Source organism: Schistocerca nitens, chromosome 3 (assembly GCF_023898315.1).
Source record: "Schistocerca nitens isolate TAMUIC-IGC-003100 chromosome 3, iqSchNite1.1, whole genome shotgun sequence".
Lineage (NCBI taxonomy): Eukaryota > Metazoa > Arthropoda > Insecta > Orthoptera > Acrididae > Schistocerca > Schistocerca nitens.
In genome coordinates, this window is record NC_064616.1 from 859,063,075 (window position 1) to 859,090,355 (window position 27,281).

Genomic DNA, 27,281 nt, shown 5'->3' on the forward strand with positions numbered 1-27,281 from the left:
TTAATTAAAACCACTCTGAAAAACTCTACGTGCGTACATATTAGAAGGTATTGCGTTGAGCGAAGTGTTGCGTTTTGCAGCGTCGTACTTGACAATAGTAGACATAATCCTGAAGTACTCTGTGATACCACTGAGATGGAGTGTCGCGTGTGTCAGTACTGTCTTAGGGTATTCCATGATAGGAACTGCGCCACTAATCAAGCTCCTGTCGTCGCAGTGAACGGAACAGCTCGGCGTGTCAGAAGACTGAGATGTCGCCAGACCAAATGCGACAGTCTAGCGCAGAAGGGCAAGGCACACGATGGAAGCATATTTGAAAGCGGTCAATCATGAGTACACGCCGCATGAAACCCTCCATATACGAAGCTGTAAAGAGACTGGGATTTTCAGGTGCAACTGTGCCAGGGGAGTACCATGAGTACCTACATTGAAAAATACTGCCGCCATCATTCTCCTGTCGTAGGAAACAACGTGCTGCTGACAGAGTTCGCCGTCTGTAGCGGGTTGTAACAGCGGAACACTTAAAGAAGTGGCAGAGTGATATGACATAAATTAAGAAATCAGGGAATAATGTGCATGATGTCATGCCCTCCAGAAACATGCCCTTCTTTAGGAGTTGAAGCCACCGCTCCACGCCTGTATTTCTGCTCATCGTATTGCACAGAGATCATATGGTCGCAGGAAAGCAGACGTTACAAAAGAGGCGTTGTGCATCACGGTGTGGTTTACCGTTAAAATTCCGTGAGCGAACTTTCTCTTGATAAGACCTATAAAGTTAGAGAGATTCGAGCTCACACGGAGACTTGCCATCTTCCTGCGTACCATTCACGAATGGACCAGGAAAAGGGGGAAATGAAATGACAGTGTTACATAAAGTACCCTCCGTCATACACCTTCAGGTGGCTTGCAGAGTGAAGAATTAGTTGTAGAGTCGCCTCGGAAAATATATCAGTATGCATATCTGGCGAGTCTTAAGTGTCTATTCAGATTCGTTTAGTCATGGGTATTGTATTGTGGCGACTTTTTCCGTGCTCAAAACTCCTTTGTGTGAAGTAGTCTCTTCGTTGTTCTTAAATTTTGTGAGACTTGTATACCGTGGCGCCATCGCGAAGCAATTATTAAGGCAGTTCGCAGCGTGTCCCGGTTACAGTTTAATTGGAGTCAGGAATGAAAATAGGTCCTCTGATACATCTGGTATCACCGGCGTAGGGTGCAGTAAACTACTCTCGGATCGTATGCATTCCTTAGTTCAGTTACAGCATTCTACAAGCAGCCTGAACTTCTGTCGTTACAATGCACCAACCCATCACTCCTGAATAATGCCTATGGTTTGAGGAGCACTCCGCGGTTTCGAAGGTTCTTGGGTGGCACTGCAGATTACCTGAACTCAGTTCTGTTGAGCACATGGGGAGCGCCATCGATATGTGCTTCCCGTGCATCACTCGCTTTTGGTGTCTTTTTGGAGCCTATTCCACGACACATCCTCACACACACCCTCCCCACTTGCAACTATCAGGCTCTAAATGAGGTGCTACACATCACTAGGTAGATGAGTGTAATTTAGGTGCTCATCAGCATATTTCAAGGTGCCATCCGACCACATTTTTGCCCCTTACGTTAGATAACATAAACCCCGTCTTCCCGGGGGAGGCCCGAATTCCAGACAGCCGGTTAAAAGAATCTGGACTACTGTCTTTTGGCATCTGTTCCTGTCTTCTACGAAACATTTACTGCGTAATTGTGGGGACGGATCTTAGCAACAAGCAGAGGAACACATTCATGCACCAAGAGAGGTGGCGCAGTGGGTAGCACACTGGTCTCTCATTTGGGAGGGCGACTGTTCAAACCCGCGTCCGGCCATCCTGATTTAGGTTTTCCGTAATTTCCCTGAATCTCTTCAGGCAAATGCTGGGCTGGTTCCTTTGAAAGGGCATGGCCGACTTCCTTCCCAACTCCGATGGGACCGTTGTTTGGTCCCCTCCCCCAAATCAACCAACCAACCAATCACATTCATGCATGCTTCATTCGGTGTCACGGCCAGTAGAACTTTTCATGATCAATCACGAAACAATGATGTTTTATTAAACGAATACGGCATTTTCCACTTAAGCCAGTGATTCCCAACCTGGGGATAATTACCCCTGAAGGATAAACTGAAATTTTCTGAGAGGAAAAAAACTGAACGATTCGCTTCTGTTTCAGTCGTGAAACTAAATTATTTTCAAAAGATCATTACTATTATCACAATTTTGTAAAACTAATATTGGTTATAAAAGTTATCAATGATTACTTTCTGTCAATCAGTAACATTAATGTGGTGGAGGTTGCAGGTTCCTTGCATAGTTCACCCACTACACACTTGTCCCGAACATCGCTGATGATAAAAGTGGGACATGTACGTAACAAATGCTGAATATCTCATCAAAATGTCTTCTCCAAGATGTAGATAGTACCTGCAGTAGGCCGGAAATTGCTTCATTACTCGCTTCGAAACAGACTAATTAATTAATTAATCAACTGCACGACACAGCAGTAACTACATAAGGGCTACTATAGTGCAGTACACAGTGTTATTATTAATATTAGCGGCTGTGGTCAGACACAAAGCAAAGCCTGAAGCAATCAAGTGATTTACGAACAGTAAGTATAGTGCACACATTTTAACCTGGTTAATTTTAAATTGGGTTGCATTGTGCAGGCCAAGTAAGTGCCACAGTGGAGAGGAGTAATTCAGGGGAAGTATGTTTTGTAATAAGTGTCTAACATCACTGTGGATAGTCCGTCCCTGGTAGCTGAGTGGTCAGCGCGACGGAATGTCATACCTGACGACCCGGGTTGGATTCCCGGCTGGGTCGTAGATTTTCCCCGCTCAGGGACTGGGTGTTGTGTTGTCCTTATCATCATCAATTCATCCCCATCGTCACGCAAGTCGCCGAAGTGGCGACAACTAGAACGACTTGTACCAGGCGAACGGTCTACCCGACGGGAAGCCCTAGCCACATGGCATTTCCATTTCCATCAGTGTGGATAGATATCATTCATCTCTCCTCATTTTAAAAATAAAAGTGTTCCAAGAAAAGTCCTCCATTCTACAGTTTAGTTAGGTGCTAAAGTTGGTGATAATGTGGGGGAGGGGGACGGAGACAACAGTCGGGTTGATTGGGGGTGGGGGGGAGGGGAAGGAGGAAGGCATGGGGTGCTAGCTAATGACTGATCGCACTCAGGGGTAAGAGTCTAAGAAAGGTTGGGAACCGCTGACGTAGGCTGTATTTATTAAACGTCTTCTTTGTTCTAGAACTAGTTTCGGCTTCTTAAACCATTATCCAGTGTTTCGCTAGGAAAAGGGACAACACATATAAATTGACAGCGTACTCGCATTATGTACTGCCGCTCGTTTTGGTTTACAAATTTAACTGTTCGTGGTGTTTTGACAAGTAGTTTGTGCATATAAGGCGATATATGAGGCAGAAAAGTGATTGTAATGGTTCGACACGTTTGTTCAGTGGTTTAGTTGTATCATTGCTGATCATCTGCGACAAGTTAAAACTATACACTGCACGGGAAGGTACATGTCTAGGCTCTAGTCCCATTTTTTAGCTTATCACAAATGGGAGATACAGCGTTTACTCCGCCAAGAGCAAAAGAATATCACCCCGGTTGTATCATCGTTGGTCGTATGTGGGCTGTGTTTCATGTTTGTCGGACGGGGAGCGACCGTGAGTGTACTTTCCCCTTACTGCTGCTTCCCATCTCGAAAGGAAACTGGAGCTTGTCTGTCTCCTACCCCTGCAATTTCTTCCTCCCACAGTCCCAGTTATTAGCAAGGTAATTACACCCCTCCCCCCTCTCAAGCGCTTCGCTTGTTGTCCCACCAGCAAGCTCTTCTCCTAGTAAGGTTTCTCTGGTAAAGACAGCGTGTATGTTGCATGTAAAACGAGCGCAGATATTTTATTAGCCTATTAAACTTTCCAACATTTTTCCGAAACTATTTTTCGCTTTCTTTAGCTGTCCGAAATAGTTTCAGAAAAGCCACTCTGATTCTTTAGTTAGTGCTTGGCACCGGACGTCTTCAATATAAAGTGCTATAATCTGCTTTGATGCATAAGCGAAATTGGTTCATTTCCACAGTTGTTGAGAGTTTTACCCTTTTTGTACTACTTCTTCGTGCGTATTTGTATTAGCAGTGTGATGTAATATTTTCGTAGGTCGCGCTCGCATATGTGTGTGTGTGTGTGTGTTCGTAGGTTTTTGTTTTTGTTTATATTTTGTCTCATATTGGCGCCAGACATTTGTTTACCCGTCAGTATTTCTCCCATTGTTGTTGGGAAGTAATCAAATGCAGGTACCCACCGAAGAGCAGAGAGGGGCGCCATACCCGTAGAAAACAAATCTTCGCAAACCGAAATCGCATCTAGCCTCCCCAGCAGACAGATCTCTAAATTTAGTACCAGTTTACAGAGAGCCCCAGCGTGTAATGGATATTTACTAGGAGTAAATATACTCAGTGCCGTTTGTTGTAAATTCTGATAACTACGAAGTCCTCCCTCTCGCCTGCCGGAGTGGCCGAGCGGTTATAGGCGCTACAGTCTGGAGCCGAGCGACCGCTACGGTCGCAGGTTCGAATCCTGCCTCGGGCATGGATGTGTGTGTTGCCCTTAGGTTAGTTAGGTTTAAGTAATTCTAAGTTCTTGGGGACTGATGACCTCAGCAGTTAAGTCCCATAGTGCTCAGAGCCATTTGAACCATTTTTTTCCTCCCCCTCCTTCCACCCCCCCCCCCTCGACCCCCCGCCCCAACGCAGCTCCTGGGTACGTTCACGGACATAACTATATGGATCCGAAAATTTGAACTTAAATAAAACCTGTACCTTCTTCAAACGTTTCCCTCGGCCGTAGCAAGCAACAATGTTGACATTCACTGGTTCAAATGGCTCTGAGCACTATGGGACTTAACTTCTGAGGTCATCAGTCCCCTAGAACTTAGAACTACTTAAACCTAACTAACCTAAGGACATCACACACATCCATGCCCGATGCAGGATTCGAACCTGCGACCGTAGTGGTCGCGCGGTTCCAGCCTGTCGCGCCTAGAACCGATCGGCCACACTGGCCGGCTTGACATTCACTGGGCCTTTCAGTAACTTTACAATATCAGCCTTACATTTTATGGTGTGAAAATGGTTTATCTGTGGCGATCGGCTTACCAGTGCCATAGGAAAACAACTTGTTCTGTAAGGCAGTCATGAGTGTCACGTACCTACTACGCGCTACCTGAAGCTAGCATGTCAGCTTTTGCTTAATTACGAACTGCATCTTCTTTGCGCTTCCAGTTCGAAAGTGGGGCATTCAGTACTATGTTATGTAACATGTCTGCAGATTTTGTTTTTGTTCATTAGTTCTGACGCCTTAAAAGATGCTAGTTGTCTGAGTGGGCTTCTCACGTAATTTGCAGGGTTTTTAGGATAGGGAGGTGCGTCTTTTCAGCCGTATCTTCACATACGGAAACAAAGGAGCTTCACACTGGAAAACATGAGGGCCGTGTATGACTTCCTCAAAGATTCCAAAGCAGTGACAGTTAAATAGAACTAATTTTTGACTTATAGCTGGAGCGTTGTCGTGTGGAAAGAGCAAGCTGCCTGATGTCAATCTTGGGCTTATGGTTTTCATTGACCCTGTAAGTTGAGGCATACACTGTTTCGCGTACCATTTCCGAGAGACAGAATTTTGAGAGTCGAGTTTTGAGGTCCTCATTGCAGAGGGCACTGTCTTGGTGCCAGAATTTAGTTTGCATTTGCGGACTGCGAAAGGTACACTACCATTTTCAAACAGCCGTTTCCTATTTTGCAAATAAACGAGACGGGGCGAAGGTTAAGTTACCCTGTTTGGAGACCGAGCGAGTGGGCACAATTATTAGGACACTGCACTCTTTTACCTCATCGTTCTCCGACTGAGCATTTGCTGTATCTCTAATTATCTTGCCAGCAATGGGACGTTGATCTGTGAGCTGCCTTGCCTTTTCGTTCGTATTTGGCAGGAGCACAAGTCTAATTCTTTGGGAGTAGTAAGGTTCGAGTAATCTGTCCGGTCAAACTCAGTTCAGGTTTTCCATGCCTAAAAACCCTGGCGCTCCGTCTCTACTGACTTCGGGATGGAGAAGACATTAAACGTAAGCCCGCTTACGTACGTTTCTCATGTATTTTGTGCAGCGTAATAAACACAGGTGTCGTCGCCAGTTTATTCCGGTTGCAAGACACACCATTACGAATTTGTTGAGCAAGTTATTTTTGCACCGGGGAGAGTACTTTCTGAAACTCTCGGAAGTGCCAGAATGTGGTCGAGTAAGCTTTCTGAAGAATAAGCGGAAAATGGTGTGATAAGGTTTTAAAACCTATAACTGCCAAACACGCCATTTATATGATTGCATCTGCGTGCGACCATGTTGCCGAGGCAACAATGAGGAAGTTCTGGAAAATCTGTGTCCAGCCATTTGTGATCCCACAAAGACAGTTTACATATCGAAAAAGAAAAAGAGATGGCAACGCATCGGAGTTCATTGAAGCATTTGCAAACTTTGCAGGATGCTCAAACATACGTGTTAATGACTAGCAGCAAAATGAAAGTGACTAGGCTGCGGTATGATTGTTACGATGAAATTGTCGCCGTTAATTCGTATGCAGGCAATGAAGATAGTGGTGATGGATTAGCGGATAAAGTTGACGCTCAATCGAAAGAAATTATGACACACGCAGAGTCAACAACATAACTGGACAAAATAAGAGTTTATTTGGAACATCAGGTAGAAACAACTTTCGCAGAACTACTACTGGTGAAACGTCTGCGTGACAATGTTGCATGTAAGACATACGAACCTGGTTCAAAAGAAACTTAATGATAATTTCAATGTATAAAATCTCAGTGTGTTTTTTTTCTTTCCTTCTTTCCCCCCCCCCCCCCCCCCCCCCCCCCGCTCAATATATCGTGAAAATTTTTGTGAAAATAACGTATAATTTGTCTTTTTATATGAAATTAAATATAAAATGTATGTATATGGCATTTAATGAAAATAATTCTAATTTTTTTTCTGGGTTACCGGATGATGTACTCTTCCACCTAGTCTGGATAAATGACGTTCCATTGTAATTGATTCTGGGTTCTGATTAGCAGGTGTGATATTGATTACTGTGTGTCAAGTCTACTGTATGTGCTATGTCCAGTATCAATTGCACCAAAAATTGGTAACTGTTTGGCTTTGTGTCATAGGTCAGCTTCCAGTGGCAACATTCTGTGGTGAAGCAAGGACTTTTAGTGCCTTTTATTCAGTTACCAATTAATTGTTAGTCATTTATTCTCAATACATTCTTGACAGTGAATGAGCTCTTGCAAGCCTTGTTATTTCATTTATACTCTTTCCTAGCTGCCCAGTCATGACAATTTACCCGTCACTGAAGTTGTCTAAACCAACAACTTTCCTTTGCCATTCTCTGCGTACATAGCCAGCAGAGTGATATAAGATGGTCCTGACAGCTGTTTTATATATTTTCTACTTTATCAGCTGCTGTCTGTGGTGCCTCGATACACTTGTTTCCTAAGTCGAGGGGTACCCGTAATTTTCTGGGCATCTGCTGTATATAGAAAAGAAATGTGGAATAGCGTAAAAAAAAAATAGAAATTAGCAGCTGTTACTTTTGTTCTGATACTAAATTCTGTCTGAACAGGCCTAAGAAGGCCTTTTGGTACCGACTGACTATCGTGCCACTCTCAGCCAATAGGAGTCACTGGATGCGGATGTGGAGGAGCGTGTTGCAGCACACCACTCACCTGATCATTGTCAGTTTTCATGACTTTAGCTGCTACTTCTCAATCAAGTAGCCCTCAATTGGCCTCTCGAGGGCCGAGCATACCCTGCTTGCTAACAGCGCTGAACTCCGGTGATCTGACAGGAGCTGGTGTTACCACTGCAGCAAGCTCGTTGGCGTTTGTTCTGATAACCCAGGCTACATAAGCAGAAATAAAGGCCATGCTTATATTTGTTGACTTATTATTGTATTTGCATTGTTTCATTCTGTCATGATACAATATTTACATAATTTCATTTGCTTCTCATGACTGTGCTCTGTACTGTTAATTAACAGTGAAGTCATTGTTGTTATTGGGTTTACAGGATGGAGTGGGTGGAAATCATTGAACCTCGCACGAAGGAGCATATGTATGCCAATCTCACAACTGGCGAGTGTGTTTGGGATCCACCACCTGGAGTACCAGTGTATGTACATTAAATGATTAATATTAATCTTTCTTCTTGTTACAATCAATATTTCATACTTAACACATTTTTTAAATGGATTATACCAGAGCATCTATTTGCTTTGGTGGATTGGACTGCAAAATTTCGTGTTTTTATTGTGCATGACCCTAGTGCTTCTCAGGAGGTTCTAAAGAACTTAGAATCTACTCCGTTATTCCCATAATAATAATAATAATAATAATAATAATAATAATAATAATAATAATAATAATGCAGAGGTGACATATCAAGCTAAAACTAAACAAAGGTCGCTACACTACGCATACATTGATTACCAAAAAGCTTTTGATAGTGTACCCCACTCATGGTTACTACAAATATTGGAAATATACAAAGTAGATCCTAAATTGATACAGTTCCTAAACATAGTAATGAAAAATTGGAAAACCACACTTAATATCCAAACAAATTCAAATAATATCACATCACAGCCAATACAGATTAAGCGTGGAATATACCAAGGAGACTCATTAAGTCCTTTCTGGTTCTGCCTTGCTCTGAACCCACTATCCAACATGCTAAATAATACAAATTATGGATACAATATTACTGGAACATACCCACACAAAATCACACATTTGCTATACATGGATGATCTAAAACTACTGGCAGCAACAAATCAACAACTCAACCAATTACTAAAGATAACAGAAGTATTCAGCAATGATACAAATATGGCTTTTGGAACAGACAAATGTAAGAAAAATAGCATAGTCAAGGGAAAACACACTAAACAAGAAGATTACATATTGGTTAACCACAGCGACTGCATAGAAGCGATGGAAAAAACAGATGTCTATAAATATCTAGGATACAGACAAAAAATAGGAATAGATAATACAAATATTAAAGAAGAACTAAAAGAAAAATATAGACAAAGACTAACAAAAATACTGAAAACAGAATTGACAGCAAGAAACAAGACAAAAGCTATAAATACTTATGCCATACCAATATTGACCTACTCATTTGGAGTAGTGAAATGGAGTAACACAGACCTAGAAGCACTCAATACATTTACACGATCACAATACCACAAATATAGAATACATCACATACATTCAGCAACAGAAAGATTCACATTAAGCAGAAAGGAAGGAGGAAGGGGATTTATCGACATAAAAAACCTACACTATGGACAGGTAGACAATTTAAGAAAATTCTTTCTAGAACGAGCAGAAACTAGCAAAATACACAAGGCAATCACTCCTATAAATACATCGGCTACACCACTGCAACTTCATAACCACTTCTACAACCCTTTAGATCACATAACATCAACAAATACGAAGAAAGTAAATTGGAAAAAGAAAACACTACATGGCAAGCACCCGTATCATCTAACACAGCCACACATCGATCAAGACGCATCCAACACATGGCTAAGAAAAGGCAATATATACAGTGAGACAGAAGGATTCATGATTGCAATACAGGATCAAACAATAAACACCAGGTATTACAGCAAGCATATTATTAAAGATCCCAATACCACAACAGATAAATGCAGACTTTGTAAACAACAAATAGAAACAGTAGATCACATCACAAGCGGATGTACAATACTAGCAAATACAGAATACCCCAGAAGACATGACAATGTCGCAAAAATAATACATCAACAGCTTGCCTTACAACATAAACTTATAAAACAACACGTTCCTACATACAAGTATGCACCACAAAATGTACTGGAGAATGATGAATACAAATTATACTGGAACAGAACCATTATAACAGATAAAACAACGCCACATAACAAACCTGACATCATACTCACCAATAAAAAGAAGAAATTAACACAATTAATCGAAATATCCATACCCAATACAACAAATATACAAAAGAAAACAGGAGAAAAAATTGAAAAATACATCCAACTGGCTGAGGAAGTCAAAGACATGTGGCATCAGGATAAAGTTGACATCATACCAATTATACTATCAACTACAGGAGTCATACCACACAATATCCACCAATACATCAATGCAATACAGCTACATCCAAACATATATATACAATTACAGAAATCCGTAATTATTGATACATGTTCAATTACCCGAAAGTTCCTAAATGCAATATAACATGTACCGTACAGCAAAAAGGAAGTGACGCTTGATAAAGGTCCGCGTCACTCCATTCTTAACCAGACTTAAAAAAAGTCTGAGAAGGTAAAGAAATAATAATAATAGACATCATTTAAATAACTAGGTGAAATAATAAAACTAAGTCCTTTTGACAAAGATGTTAACCTAGCTATGAAAATCGAAGTAGCTTTTTAATTACCAAAAAAATGTATAATAAGGAATCTCATCCATAAATACGAAACCCCAACACTACAACACCGCCATTAGACCAGGATACCGTTATGTTTCACAGTTCCTTTCATTCGATACAGACAAACAATTAGGCGAAATGAAAAGAAGGAAAGGTAAGTAGTCAGGAAAATCCTGGGATGAAAATATAACTATGGGACATGGAAATCAAGAATTAGTGAAGAAGTTTATGAAAGAATAGAATGATTATTAGACACATTGAGGAAGATAAAAGTTGTGTTCTGTGGACACCTAAAATGCTAGATGAGAAAAGAATAACACAAAGAATTTTTAACTTTTTTTTACTGAAAACAAGAAACATCAATGATTAGGATCAAAAAGGTTAATGCAGACCTGAGAGGAAATGGAAATAATGGAGGAAGTAATGAAAAAGCAAGGATAGTTCAGAGCAAAGGTATAGAGTTCCAAGAGCTTTCCCGTGTGGGAGGGGGGGGGGGGGGGGGGCAACGAAAAAAAAGGAAAGGCCCAACAGGGACAGAAGAAAGAAGAGCAAAAAAAGAAAAACTACTGGAAAGATAAAAGAAATAAAACTTAAGTTAAATCTTGTGGACCTTACTTGACCTAATGAATAATAAAAAAAAAAAAAAATCATAGTTCCCAATAACAACAGCTTACATTTCAACACTGTAAAGAAAATAAATAAAAATGCTGAACTGACAGAATCACTGCAAAGTCAGTTGCATTTTACATGTATTCATCAAATACTTGTACCGATATCCCTCAAAAGGATATCCATTAACTCCATCAATCAGTAGCAAGCTGTATAACTGGTTGCATAAGGGCTAGAGGCGGACCAACACATTATTGACTTGCTCAATTTTTTAAGCTCTTTCTCTTGAATAAATCACCCCATTTTTTTCTGAAATTGTAATCATTTGTTTGTTTGTCTGTACATGTACAACACATGTATCCATTTCTGCCCCATTCGGCTAATTCCATTATGGTCCATCCTTTTTTTCTTAAAGAGGTCTTATGTCTCCAAAGTTTGTCATGAGGACAATGCAAGTAAACTGTAATCAAATTCACTAAAGCTTGATTCACATTATAAACTGGAACTGCTAGAGGCTAACTATGCATAACGATGTTTTATATGTAGAAGTGTCATACATGTAAAGGGTTTAGACAGAGAGTGGTTCCTGTTACTATGGATAATTCTGGTGTTCATGGGGTAAGGGTTTGTTAGTTGCTGATTTAGCTGTGCTAGACAGCTGAAGTGTAGACCATAGCTAGAAGCAAAGCATCTGTACAGCTACAGCATATTACTTCCACCCACATACACATCACAATGTGAAAATCTGCGAAATTAGAAGTAATATGTAGGTTTACAAACAGTCACTCTGTAAGTTTATTGCTGAGTTTTTTTAAAACCTGTGGAATAATTATATTGAGTGAGCATTGCTTTGGAAGAGTTGCGAACTAAGTGGAAATTGATTCAGCAACCAACTTACCGGTATTGGATCCTTGCTAAGTTACTGGTTGAATCAAGACTATGTAACGTGTTTATTTGCAGTGATTCACTAGCACCTTCCCAGGGATTTTTGCTATTGGTATGGATAATCATTATGAATAAAAGCATTTGCTGGTGATAGGCATTCTGATCAATTACCATGCTAAATGCATTCCAAGCATGAGAAGATGTATGGATGAAAGATGAAGAGAAGATAGTATTAATATTTGATTTATAACCACAGTTTTTTACCGTACACACCAAGAAAATGTTGATAGATAGAAGTAACAGATACAAATATGATGACTGACTGACATGGGATCGAAACCAACGCTCTTCCGATTGATAGCCTAGCACAGTTGTCTGTACTGCTGTGGCTGGGAGCAATTAGTAGTTATGTATCAGTCCAATTCTACACCAGCACAGCAAAACTAATGTAGACGTGTCTGCAAGCTTTTGTGGAATGTTAGGCATGGTGTTGGAATGTAAATATTGTATGCATTTCTGTAACATTCATTGACAGGTGTTTTGTGATGAGAGCATTGCATATCAGAGGCAACTTGTACACTTAACTACCCTAGTAAAGATTCAAGGTTGCAGTTGGATGTATAGGATGGAGAAAAAAAATCTGATTCTGCTACCACACAAACCCTCTATAAAATAACAATTTAAGCTCATTGTGTACACTCATGTGTCAAAATAATAATAATAATAATAATGATAATGATAATACAGTCCCTGCTTTGGTAGCATGGTACTACAGCTAGTAGTCTTTTATATTTTGTATGAGGAGTAGTGTAAGGTTGTAATGCTGGATGCTTTATACTTGTAAATTTGTCACATGATCATGAGGTCACTTCAGGTTATGGCACCTCAAATTAGAACACATATTTACACTACTGATAAAATTACATTAGATGGTTGGCTGGTTAGCAGTGTTAGTTCAACCGTATGTTGGAGTCCTTAATGCTCCAGCTATACAAACACAGAACAGTAGCATTACGATCCCACTATGCTATGCTGTTGGCAATAAGCCACTGTAAAATACATAAGATTACCCATCTGGACAAATATAAAACAAGAATTATTTATCACATGCTTGACAGGTTTCCAAAAATGATTCCTATTTTCAAGTGCTTTTTTTCATGTGTGGTGTGTTGCACAAATTATAAAACAGGTTTTGAGAGAGTAAGCGCACTAAAAAATAATTGTTGAGTATTCCATGCAATTTGAGCTGCAGGCCTACCACTAGTTACAAAGATACATATGCATCAGGCACAAATGTTAGGACTACTCAATATCAATTTAGAGAAAGCCTTCAATAAAGTCAGCCATCAGTACTAAGGGGAGTGTTACAGTATTTGAGATTTCTACAATCAAAAATGGGTTTATTACTGCCAAGTGGTTTCCAAAGTGCTACTAAACTGACATCTTAAAGAAGCATTTCCCAGTCTAACATTCTGTGAGACAGGGTTGTCTATTATCAGTGGAATGGTATTGTTTGTAATCTCTTTAGAACCATTAATCCATGTGGTCAGTTCCTACATACCGAGACTACATGACTTCACCATCAGTACCTGTTACCATAATACATATGAAACCCAAGACACCATAAGGATCTTGGATATGATGGACATTTTTACAAGGAAGCAGTGGGGTCACTATGAACAATGATAAAACACAGATCTTGTGTCTCAGTGGAAGACATTGACATTTACCGAATATGTTGAAATGGAAGTGTTGGGCATGAAACTAGGGAAAAGCATATGTGACCTAACTCATGTTATTTCCAAAAGAAATGCTATAAAAAGTAAGAGGTGCTTTGATAGCTAATAGTACAAGGAAACTGAATATTTATTTATTTAGACTTTTTTTTGCATGGAGTCATAAATATGATGGCTTTTGCAAATGTCAAGTACAGTTACAAACATAAAATACATTTAGATCTTAGCCTTACAAGTAGTAATTAAACAGTAAATTGATGCTTATCAAAATCATTACATCTTACATATAATAATACAGCCAACTATTTATTATACATTATTTTACAGCTCTTAAACTTAATCATTTAAAATTCGTTGAGTGAATAGACACACTTTTCAAATAAGAATTCTTTTAGTTTTGATTTGAATTGCTTTTTATTGCTGTTTTTCATGGACTCTGGCAGTTTATTATACCATATCAGTCCATTAGTATATATCATTTTTAATCTTGTTCTTTGTTGGTAGTAATTATCTTTTGGACCTGGTGTTGTGGTCATGTGTATCACTACATTTAGTTACTTCAGCTTTCTGTGGGACAAAAAAAGTAATTAATTTATACAAAGAGTATATGGTGAAGTACTTGTGATGTTTGGAAACATTACGGCAAGAGTCTTTATAGTCTAGTTCATGTATAATCCTGAGCCTTCATTTTTTGTAGCAATAGTACTCTGTTAAGGTGAATGTCTACAACATAACCCCATATTTCTATACAGCAGCTAAGATGGGGATAGATTGTCCCATAATACACAGTTTTAAGCATGTGGGTGGGTACCATTTTGGACAGTTGGCTAAGAAGATACAGCCCATTACTGACTTTTTTACATACTAAATTAATGTGGCTAATCCACCGGAGGCTTGAGCCAGGTGGACCCCTAGAAATTTACACTCGTTTGCTTCCACTGCCACTATACCACATACCTCATTTACACATGAGTACTGTGAGCTGCCAGTTGTAAATATTAGCATCTGGGATTTATTTACACTGACCTTTAATCCTTGTGCATGAAAATATGAACTTAATTCTAGTATCCCATTACTTGCTGAAGATGTCAGTACCTCTCAATCTTAACCATGAATAAAACTGAGGTGTCATTAGCATAATTTACAGTGTGTGAGTTAATGGCGTGTACATCATTAATATATGCTAAAAAGAGGGAAGGTCCAAGAATTGAACCTAGAGGGACTCCCTGTCTCTCTGTTTCATTTGTGGATTTAAAAGTTAAGATCTTATTGTCAATTTGATGTGTAAGTTTAGTACACTGTTCACGGTTCACCAGATAGATGGATAGAAGTTTCATTGATGCATCAGTGATATTGTATACCCACAGTTTTTTTAAGAGAAGCTCATGGTTTACTGAGTCAAAAGCTTTGCTCAGGTCAAGAAATATTCAAGCTGTGTGCATATCCCATTCTATATTCCTATATACTTCTTGGAAGGAACTGGTAACTGCAGTGGTTGTGCTTAGGTCTTTTCTAAACCCATACTATGATTCTGTAAGCATTTTGTCTCCTGAGAAAAATGTTGTGAGTTGTGATAGGATAACTGTTTCAAATATTTTACTGAAAGTAGGGATTAGTGATATCGGTCTATAATTTGAAACTTCTTCTTTACTTCCCTTCTTATGGATTGGCTGAATTACACTTATTTTTAAGGCATTTGGGTATATGTTTTCTTTAATACTACAGTTGAGAAGATAGGTAAGGGGTTTAGTTGCTTCATTGACTATTTCTTTAACACACACTTGAGATACCATCCCATCCAGATGAATGCTTGTTCTTTAGCATTTGTATTGTGTTAAACATTTCCTGTTGATTCACCTCCATAAATTCGAACTCCATACCATCCGTGACATCATTTGGTGTGCCAGCCTGTAGATTTATAATAGAGGCTGGTTGGTCAAAAGGAGAAATAAAATGCTCATTGAATAAATTACATACTTCATTTGGATCTAGCACTAGATGGCCCTCGTGTCCAATGCTAACTGGTTCACTCTGTCTCTTGCTGGTGGCTTTACGATGTTTACTGATTGGTCTCCAGGATGCTTTACCTATGTTGGCTGAACGCTCTATTGCAGCATTGTTTAACTGTTTCCACAAGTGTAAAAGGACTGTCTTAAATTTTTTTGGCTTGATTGTACTTTTCCTTAAATATATGTAGCTTTGTTTCCTTATATAAACAGTCAAGATCGTATATATTCTGCCTTAACTTAATCGGCCTAGATGTAAGTTTCAGCCTAGAATTACTTTCAAGACGAGAGTTGGTTTGTACCCTGGTTATTTCTTTGAGAGGGCAGTAGCTGTTGAAATACTTCAGCACTGTCTTATAAAATGTTTCCCATTTGTTTTCTGACCCTATAGTTTGGTAAATTGTGTCCCATTTCTCCTCTGCTAACTTAGTTTTGAAGGCACTGATGTTGGTGCTATTCAGGATCCGCTTCTTCTCAGTTATCTTAGTTGCTGTTGGTACACCAAACCTTAAATATTCTAACACCTGACAATAGTGATCTGAATAGTGGAAATCAACACTTTGAAAGTTAACACTGTCTTTTTCATTTTTGTTGACTGTTACATAGTCTATCTTACTGGAGCTTGACTCTGTTACTCCAGTGTCGGAGTTCACTATATCTGTGAGATTATATGAGTTTAATATATCTGTTATTTTTTAATAGGTTATACTACAGGAGTTTGCATCAATACTTAAGTCTCCAACTATGCTAAGGTCAGTAGGGCCTGTTTGTCTATTAGCCCTGTTAAGTCTATCACGGTAGTACAACACATCTGTGTTTGGTGGGTGGTACCTACCAATAACTTTATGTTTAGCTAACCTGCTTGTATGGTGTTTGTTTATGTGGACCACAACACCAGCCATTTCAATTGTTCCTTCTTTGCAATATTGTTCAACACATGAAATTTTCTTAAATTGAAGATGCTCATTTACTAATATTGCCACCCTGCCCCCTTTATGTCATTGCCTGCAGTAACTATCTGCTAACACATAACCATCTAATTTGTAATACTCAATTTCATTGTCTTTTAGTCCATGTTCTGTAATTACTAACAGGTGTGGTGAATTCTCATCCACAAATACTTGCAGCAAACTGAGTTTATTCCTAAGATACTGCATTTTTAGGTGCATTATCCTAAAGGACACTGATATTTTACAACACTTTGTGGCATGGTATTGTGCACTGTAATGACAATTTACTCACTTTCTAGTCAGTTTCTTCAGCATGTGAACAGGATTCTTTCCAATCCAAGGGGTTTAGTTCAGTAAAATCTTATTGCTTGAAATTGAGGCTAAAAAACCTTGTTGATTGTAATCTAAGCTGATTGGGTCAGTGGTTTTATGCAGCTCCTTACAAAGTTTTGTTATCTGATTCACTAACTTCAGCTTTCCATTTCTGTTTAAGTGAAGTCCATGCCTGGTATGTTCTTCATGTTTCAGTTTACTTATGTCTAGCAAGTGCACATGATTTAGTTTTTTTCATAGTTTCTGTAGTTCTACATTATAGCACTCAGTTTCTGTATTAACACACGGCCACTGCGGGAGATCATGTCGCACTAGTAGATTTATTAGGGTAACATAGTTTAAAATGAATGAGTATTAACAAGATAAACACCTGGAAATTAATGTTCATGGATGTTGGGAGTGCTTCCAGCATCCAAGACGTTTGCATGTTTTATGTATTTGTGTTCAGTAAGGGATGAATCTATAGCAGTTCTTCACTACATGTGGAAATTGTTGGGATCCAGAAATTTTGTAGCTGAATGAGTTTTAGCAAAACAACCAAGGAATAGTACACTGATGCATGATTGTTCACTTGTGATGTAATCATTTTAATAACAACTCATGACTGGGAATACCTTAGGATTTAGCCCGGCTGCTTCTGACAGCATGCTAGCCCTATCTCAGCTGTGTAAGTGCTGCTGCTGGTGGGTGAGTGTCTTTAAGAATCAACGTGGCCCTGAAGTACAGTGCGACTGATATCTTTATGAGGCATGTGCGCCAGTGTGTGGAATGCTAGACTGTTAGCAGGAGCAACATAGCGCTGACATTCTCTGTCTATAATGTATATGTAGGATGTTTGTGGCAGTTACTGGCAGCCAATGGGTGTGTTGTCCACAAGTTGAATCCTGTCGGTTGTAGATACATGTGTGATGGTACTACCCCTGATGTAGACAGTGTATATGCACAAGATAAAGAAGATTTGGCTGTCTCAGAGTGGCTCTGTGCAGAGCGATTAGTCGCGCAAACTTTTCACTGGGGACAGCGGCAGCTGCACTTAGCTCTGGGCCACCGCACACTGCCATGCTATTGTGAGATTTGTGTGGGCTGGGAAGATGATTAAGTGTGGGGCTCTGCCTCATATTTTTGTAGTTTGTTTTAAATATATTGGTTGTCTGTCCTATCCCCATCCTATGCCGGAAATTGTTTACATTGTGAATTTAGCAATGTGATATTTTTCAGTTGAGACTGTTTATGAGTATACTATAACCCCGCAGTGTCAGGCTCCTCCAAGGAAGTCTTATAGTGACACCACACATTAGTAATGCAGGGATAATATATTTCTTGCAATTTGCTTTTTGTTTTACATGAGATATGGAAGTATGTGTTAAAATAATGCATTGTGCTAGTTGTTTAAAACGCGATATTGACATAATTTTTTAAAAAATATTGCACTTGGTAATTGATCAGTGTTGTATTTACGTGCTTTTCTTTGGAATACTGACAGAGAATCAACAATATTGTAACACACTATAAGTAACAATGGAGGGATGTGGTAATATGTCACTATGCTCACGAAGGTACATGCAGGAGTGTATTTGTTGCTAAATAAAGCAGTACAGAAATTATTTGATGAGCATATAAGAGTATTTTGTTAAAATAATGCACTGGATAATTATTAAACATTTAAGATCACGTATTTGCATATATCTTAGAATGGAAACTTGGGTAATTGGAAAAAAATGGTAAAATTAGAGCAAATTACAGTGGGAGGGGGGATTGCTTACAGAAAATTTCATGGCATCATTAATGTACAGTAATTCAGCCAAACAAGCTAATGTCAAAGGGTCTCACCTTATAAATTATGATGATATTTGCCACCATTTTTTTCCCAAGTAAATAGCTTTGATGCTTCCTCTCACTACAGTGCACAGACCTTGAATGATCAGGCACATACAATTGCGCTAGTAATAAAAGAAGGGTGAGGGAGAAGGATCTTGATTCTTATTGACCCAGGGAGAAAGGGGGGGGGGATGGTTTCCTGTTGTCCTATTGGCCATGATCAGGGGCGAGGATAACCTTGTCTTAGATCATTATCTGGGCTAGAACTTGCACACTGAAGGGTGACCTTCATTTTCCCACCAATTTCATGTTACACAACTGTCCAAGATTCATTGGCAGGGTATCAGAATACATTCTGACCTTGAATGTACCACACGTACAGACATAGGTAACCTCGTGACTGGTATGAGGTTACATCATGACCTCGAATGAACCTCATGCAAATGCCAGAGAGGCATGGGCAGTGACTTTAGTGGTCTGTCACCCAATGTTTACGTTAGCTCATTCTTTCACAGCTACACTGTGATATGCTCTGGATATTGGAAAGGCCATACCCAACATTTCTTCTTCCAAAGTGACACTTTCTGCACACATTATGAGCATAATAATCAACTCTCTTTTCGGGCTTCGGTGGTGATGCGACAGTACTTGCAGGTATCAATCCGTGTGTGTCAGTTATCACCATCCCTGTAACCAACAAATCTGGATGGGGTTAGTCCTTTTCTACCTCCATAGTAAATTTTATGTTGGCATGGGCTCTGGTCAGATATCTTTGGGAGTCAGTGTGCTGTTCCTCACCATGGCTCCATGCCACTGAGGTGTCATGATGCACCTTTACCATGAACAAATTGGCCACTACTAGAAGGAGTGGTGTGCCCATGGCTGTGCCTTCCAGGTGATCCGTAGAAATTGCCATTCCACATGAAATAGCTTGTGGTAAGACATGCATGAAAAAGCTTAGTGATGGCATGCTCCGGAGAATCACTGAGTGGCACTTTGGCAAACAAGGAAACTTCATCAGAGCTGACAAGGATGTCTTGCGGTCTAAGTTTGAGTTTCTTCAGCTTCTCAGTGCAACGTCATGAGTCTTTTCTGTATGTCGGTCTTTCCCATGTGTGGCTGAACCAGAGAGCCCAAGTGTTTCATCATTTTATATGTCGGTGAGCCAGGAGCACTCGTGACCAGTCATAGTGGAATATTATATTTGTGGTCTTTGTGGATATTTGCTAATCCACGTAGCCGAGGTGGTGTAGATTCTGTGATGTGCAAATTCCTCTGTATTTCTGCAGCGAGAAAAGAGAAGATGCCTTCATTAACGGATTTGTATTCCCTGCGATCCACTGTGGCCACGAGCTCAACTCTAGTTTGCCACCAGTAACGAAGGGTGAAGCTTTGACAGTGCCAACAACTCGTGCTGGCAAAAAGTTAGAAAAATCATCAAACCACTGTCGGCCATAGAACCCGAGACAGAAGCCAACAGGCTGTTTGTTAACAAGTGGCCATGAAAGCTTCAATAATTTTGAAATGATTCACTGCAACACAGCCCTTTTTGTTTCCACAGCATTAATGAACATTTGAAAGGCAATTTTAAGTCTGGTTATTACCAGAGACTGGACATTTAGGCATTATGAATCATTAAAGTAGGCAGGCAAAGTGGCAGTATAAATAACTAAAAAAAGGCAGTATAAAAAAAGACCTCACATTATGCATATTTATTTACTTGATTGCAGTATTCAGACAGCCACACAATCAATATATATTAACATTGTGTTGTATTACATTTTTAAAGTAACTTTAAAGTTTAATAGTATATCGATAAAAAAATGAAAATGTTTCTTAAAAGCCTACGCATAGCAATGCCTTATCAGCTTATTTGTGGCATATGACAACATCCAAATGCTTTTTGAAAATTTCCAGAGTCATGTTGAGTCTCCTGCGAGACAATACATTTCTCATCTGAGAAAATGATCTCTCAACATCTACAAGAGTTAATTTGAGCAAATATAAAACATTAAACTGTTGTAAGATCCCTCTCTACTGCAATAGAATTGTCACCCTGGAATTTTTGAAATGTTACTAAGTTTGTCAAGACCAGGAGGTTTTGAAAAAACCATTTTGCCCTTTTCCCGAATTAATGAACCACATTTCTCTGGCACACTCTCCAGTTTTTGCACAACGTGATCCACAATTTTCACTGACTTCGTCAAAGGCTGTCCTATTTCTTGAAGCTGGCAGATCACTTGAGGCATGAAAGCAAACTCAGCTGCAATGAAAATTATGTCACACCTCACTTCCGAAGATTCAAGGAATTTCTTTGCTGCTACTGTTGGAGATGCTTCATTCTCCAGAGCAATGACATATTAATACTGGAGTAATTTGAATCATAGTAAACTGCTGCCAAAATCCACGTCCCCCACCTTGTTATGATAGTGGAAGCAGTAGAGGTATATTTCGTACAACATCTTTAAATATATGAATCCCTGACGGGGGCTTCCTCAAAGATCTTAATACTTGAAATCAGTTTGTTGGCATCTGGAAACAAGTTTCATATCTTTTTTGATACAATTTGAAGCCAATGTGCTATACAGGTTGCATGAAGCATGTTTTGAAGTAGCACTTTTATAGTTGTCCCAACCTTTTTTCATGTATGGTGCAGCATCTGAGATGAAAAGTAATACATCAATGTACTGAAAATTTCTTCAGGCCACAATAACTGTAATGAACTGATAAATAACTGTGCGACAATTGGATTGTTAACTTTTCCCAGATACTCTGTTGTAAGCAGGAATGCTATTATTGATTCATCTTCTGAAGGATGTAACAGTCCAACAGTGACTGGCTGAAGGATGTAACAGTCCAACAGTGACTGGCAATACCGGGTGTCTATATTTAAACTTTCCCTATTTAACATGTTGTAATACGGAAACTGATTACTGTACAAGTACCAAACTTGGAAGCATTAATGTCCAGAGTATGGGGTACATGATATCCATGTGCCACAGCGCCACTGTCTAGTTCCAACTATGGCCACCAGGTGCGTGATCAGTCATCGTGATTCATAGTCTCACACACCTGACCAGTCATAGTGCACTTGTTGATGTGTCAACATGAGCTTCGACAAAAGGAGCAGGGCATTATTGGTGAAATTCTATTATCAAAACGACAGTAATGCTCCAGCTGCACTTCGAAAATATCGGCTGCTGTGTGGAGCATGATGAAGTAGTTCAAATCAACTGGAGAACTGGCCGTCACTCTGGGAAGAGGCTGACGACCGGTTGCACCACAGGTGTTTGATGAAATCGCTGTTGCTGTGGCAGACAAAGCTGTGTACAGTTCCCGATCGTGAGGCAGTGCACATGTTGTGTCACGACAGTTGAACGTCCTGTTGTCCACTGTACAGAAGATGCTTCAAAGGATTCTCAAATGGTATCTGTACAAGATCCATATCGTACAGCAGCTTGCACCACAGGGTGCATGACAACATGTTGACTTCGCTCTCCACTTTCTTGCAAGGATTTAAGTTGACGAGGGCTGGCCCTGGACCATCCTATGGACAGACGAAGCTCACTTTTCTCTGATGGATGAGGTAGACACATAGAAATGGATGAGGTAAACACACAGAATTGCTGAGTGTGAGGATCTTCACCTCCAGTCTCTGTGTGAAGTTCATCTGTATGGTGAACGTATCACCGTATAGTGTGGCTTCACGTCTACGTTCATAATTGGCCCATTCCTTTTTGAACAGGTTGGTGCTCAAGGACCAAGGACGTGCAGTGTAACTGGCCAATGTTACTGTGGTAAGCTTCAGCAGTATGTCATACCTGCCATACAGGAGAGAGATGCATTGAACTCAACAGTTTTCATGCAAGATGGGGCCCCACTGCACATTGGTCGTGAAGCTCACTTGTTTCGCTGAAACACATTTCAAAATGATCGAATTATCAGCCAATCGTTTCCAAATGCTTGGCTGGCACGGTCACCTGATCTCACTCCCTGTGATTTCTGGTTGTGGGGCTACCTGAAGGACAGGGTTTACCAGGGGAACATGTACATATGTGCTGATCTGAAGTGTAGTATATCAAGAGAGGTAGTCAGCATAGCTATGGACATGCTTTGTTGTGCTGTGCAGAACACAGTCCTGCACTTTCAGACTCTTATGGACTCTGATGGGCACCATATTTGAGCAGCCCCTTTTGTAGCAGTAATGGTACTGGTATGTAATGGTATGATATACCATAGCAGTACATTAAAAGTGTTTCAATTGAATTGATTCTGCATTATTTCTCTTCCCCATGTCCTTGACATTAATGCTATTAAGTTTGATACTCGTACGGTAATTAGTTTTGGTGTTATAACGTGATAAATAGAGAAAGTGTAATTATAACCACCTGGTAGTACCCGTAAGTTATTTGACTTGTCGATTGAAATCCAAATCTCTTTATCTTTTACTTATTCACCGTTGATGATTTTCATTACTTCATCATAACATTCACTTGAGTAATTTTTTTGCAAACTTTACTCTAGGATTCTGTAGTTTCCACAAAGAGAATCCTACGCCGTTAGAAGCATTACACAAGTTGAATCCAAGTTGTGATTTTAGACTCAATGTTGCAGTTGCCGTTGAAAGCAAAGAAAGCTTTTTCCTACTAAACTTGGGTTTGAGTGTATTAATATATTGAGAAATGAAATATTTCGTTCCGTAGCACACTGACTGTGTTCATATTTTGCACAGAAGAATTTTACCATCAGTAGATACTAGTAACAATGCACAACAAATATATAAAAAGGCAGAAGAACGCAACATATGATTGTGGCATTTCAGTGACAGAGATGTAAATCGTACAAATTGATATTCAAATTGAAGATAGATTTAACACTTTAAAAAGGCATTCTGCCAAAGTTACGGTCTCTGGCTATTGCATTATTTCTCATAACATAATGAGTGTGTTGTCATTGCTGGAGCTGTATCCCACACAGTTGAGCCATCAGTTGTTAAAAAAAAGAGAATAATCTGTTGATGACAGTTAGGAATTGTATAGAAGTTGTGACACCACTGTCGCTCACATCTAGCTGATCTTCTGTACAGTCCCTTGTGCAGCATGTGGTCTTCTATATCTTGAAGCAAATTGGTGTCCTTTGCATTTAACTGTGGCCTCTTTGCTCAGAAAATATTTTGCGGCTTGAGCAAGAATAAATGGTACGGTTCTGTGGTGTTATTTGTGCCTAATTTATCAGTGATTAATATGTATATATACCGACTGTGATTGTTGATATTGTATCTGAAGTTTGACATTCCCAGAGGCTAAAATTTAGACACATCTGAAGCTATCGAAAAACACGGTTTTGATTAATGGTAGCTGTTGCTAATGTATGCTATTCAAAGAATCAATGTTGTTCAGTTGTTCTCCTATTCACAGCATTGCAGAGGAATCCAAACACTGCACTTTGACATGGTAAAATGTTACGTTGATCATCCATGGTGTCTTACCGTAAGAACAGGAAACGATGTTTAGGTGTAGATTAAGTGTGAAAAAAAGAATCCTATAAAATTTCAGTTTCCTGGCTTGCACCATTAAGAATGTACACTGCTTTTGGATTACCTTTTGGTATCTCTGTTACTTAAGTAAGATAATAATTATTGACTTAATGAAAAGCATTTGTTGAATAAAAGAAATGCCTGCCGTTCGCAGCTTCTTGTGAAATCGTGGAAAAGACCTCAAGAAGCGGAATGATTGTAGTTGGATTGCATCATGGTGAGACAGAGGTAGTGATATCAGACATTGGATTGCAGGGCATACCCAGGAGAATTTGTACATTGTCAGCAGTACAGTTGGACATCGTTTGACAGACTAGCAGTAAAGATAGAGTTGACTGTAGCATAATGCAGCTCTCAGATATTACGTCCAGTGTGACTCTTGACTTCCTGCAGGGATTAGAAAACCCTTTTTGAGCTCATGCATGGCAGGCACAGTGTCCCTTAGCCATTGCAACATTTATTCTTACAGTATGCTGCAGTCATCCCCCCTCACTAACTATTCTTCCTCCCCACTCATAAACCATTGGAGGTTCTTTGATGTGGACTGTGCTGACATGGGTATTCTGATGTGAATCTTCAGGTTTTGGTGGCACAAAGACTGTTCCATTAAGTTTCGGGTGTGCAGCCACAAGAAGATTTCTTGTGGCTGCACGCCCGAAACTTAATGGAACATGGGTATTCTGATTTTGGTCGCTCTTCCAGCTCCTTGGGAAAAAAACTTCTTTCGCCTCATGTCCTGAGAACAGCCAGAGGCTGAAAGGGGTGTGGAGGAAAGTTCTAGAAACCCACCCAGACATTTCCAAAATGGAACTGAAATCCCCCAAACAAAGTAAGAGGAAAGAAGAAACTGAAGGGAAAGACTGCTCCAATAATCCCAGCAACCCTGCGTGTCCGCATCACCATATACAGGGTGTTACAAAAAGGTACGGCCAAACTTTCAGGAAACATTCCTCACACACAAAGAAAGAAAATATGTTATGTGGACATGTGTCCGGAAACGCCTAGTTTCCATGTTAGAGCTCATTTTATTACTTCTCTTCAAATCACATTAATCATGGAATGGAAACACACAGCAACAGAACGTACCAGCGTGACTTCAAACACTTTGTTACAGGAAATGTTCAAAATGTCCTCCGTTAACGAGGATACATGCATCCACCCTCCGTTGCATGGAATCCCTGATGCGCTGATGCAGCCCTGGAGAGTAGCGTATTGTATCACAGCCGTCCACAATACGAGCACGAAGAGTCTCTACATTTGGTACCAGGGTTGCGTAGACAAGAGCTTTCAAATGCCCCCATAAATGAAAGTCAAGGGGGTTGAGGTCAGGAGAGCGTGGAGGCCATGGAATTGGTCCACCTCTACCAATCCATCGGTCACCGAATCTGTTGTTGAGAAGCGTACGAACACTTCGACTGAAATGTGCAGGAGCTCCATTGTGCATGAACCACATGTTGTGTCGTACTTGTAAAGGCACATGTTCTAGCAGCACAGGTAGAGTATCCCGTATGAAATCATGATAACGTGCTCCATTGAGCGTAGGTGGAAGAAACTAAAATGAGCTCTAACATGGAAAGTAAGCGTTTCTGGACACATGTCCTCATAACATCTTTTCTTTATTTGTGTGTGAGGAATGTTTTCTGAAAGTTTGGCTGTACCTTCTTGTAACACCGTGTATAGAAATATACAAATTGACAACAGTCCCTGAAAACAGGTAATACTGGCTTACATTGAATATTCACATCAATTATCACCATTTATTCTCATCCCCCCTGCCCCTTAAATGCACCACACAATGATTAAAAAGTAGAACTGCATCAGCTACTTCTACCATCCCACTGAACTTGGAACACCTAATAGCACTCCACACAGCAGTTGGTGTAGCCCCACAGGAAATCCAATTCACAGTGGACTAATCTTCTATTCTCAGACATTGCAAAGCATATGACAAAAATCAAGTTGATATGGTACGGCATTGAGTGGAGTTAGCACATTAATCCACAAGATGAATTTTTATGAACAGGTTCCACTCAGTACTTCATTGGAAGCAGTAACTGCATCTACACGATTACACATTGATCTTAGGCTCTGTAGAATTTATCTACCTCCAGGTGGGTCACACACCAGCTCATCACAGATTTGATCCTGCAACTACTTCCACTCCTATTCATTCTAGGGGATTTTAATGCCCACAGTTCTTTGTGAGGCAGTTCAGAATTCTCTCTGTGAGACAATATAGGCTTCTAGTACAGGTATTTTTTGGTTTTATCTTTGTGTTTTAAACTCAGGCCTCCCACTCCTTTTAGCCCAACATATGGTATGTTCTTGGCTATTGATCTATCACTATGTAGCCCTAGCTTTCCCCTGTCCATTTGCTGGTAGTTGCGTAATGATTTATGAAACTGATCATTCCTGAACATTATTTCTTTGCTAGACTGATACCCATCAGAAAGCCCTTCATGCAGGAATTTAAAGACTGCTGAATAACCTAGATCCACCATTTCCTTAAACCTTCAATTTCCCTGTCATTGAGGAACTGAAGTTATCCTCTGACATACTATTGCTGTGATATTACAAATGACAAAAGTGGCAATCCCTCTCTCTTCAGGGCCTTTCTACCAGAATCCTATGCCACAGTAGACCCATGAAATAGCTGCAGTCATTAAAAATCTCAGAATGGCACTTAATCAATTTAAACATATCTGTTGAGGGATACCCTTAACACCTTCAAAAGGCATTGAACCTGGGCCCACTATCTAATTAAAAAACACAAGAAGTAGTGTTTGGAAACATTTGTAACCATCACTGCAACCTGTACATCCTCTTC

At 39.8% G+C, this 27,281-nt stretch overlaps 1 protein-coding gene across 2 annotated transcripts in view; it reads left to right on the forward strand.

The window, feature by feature from the left end:
- LOC126248888 (uncharacterized) overlaps nucleotides 1-27,281 on the forward strand; it is a 349,630-nt gene that overhangs the window by 134,810 nt on the left and 187,539 nt on the right. For both annotated transcript variants that reach the window (XM_049950347.1, XM_049950348.1), the window contains exon 2: nucleotides 8,161-8,262. In XM_049950347.1, the coding sequence (XP_049806304.1) occupies nucleotides 8,161-8,262 (102 nt within the window). The remainder of the gene's footprint in view (nucleotides 1-8,160; nucleotides 8,263-27,281) is intronic.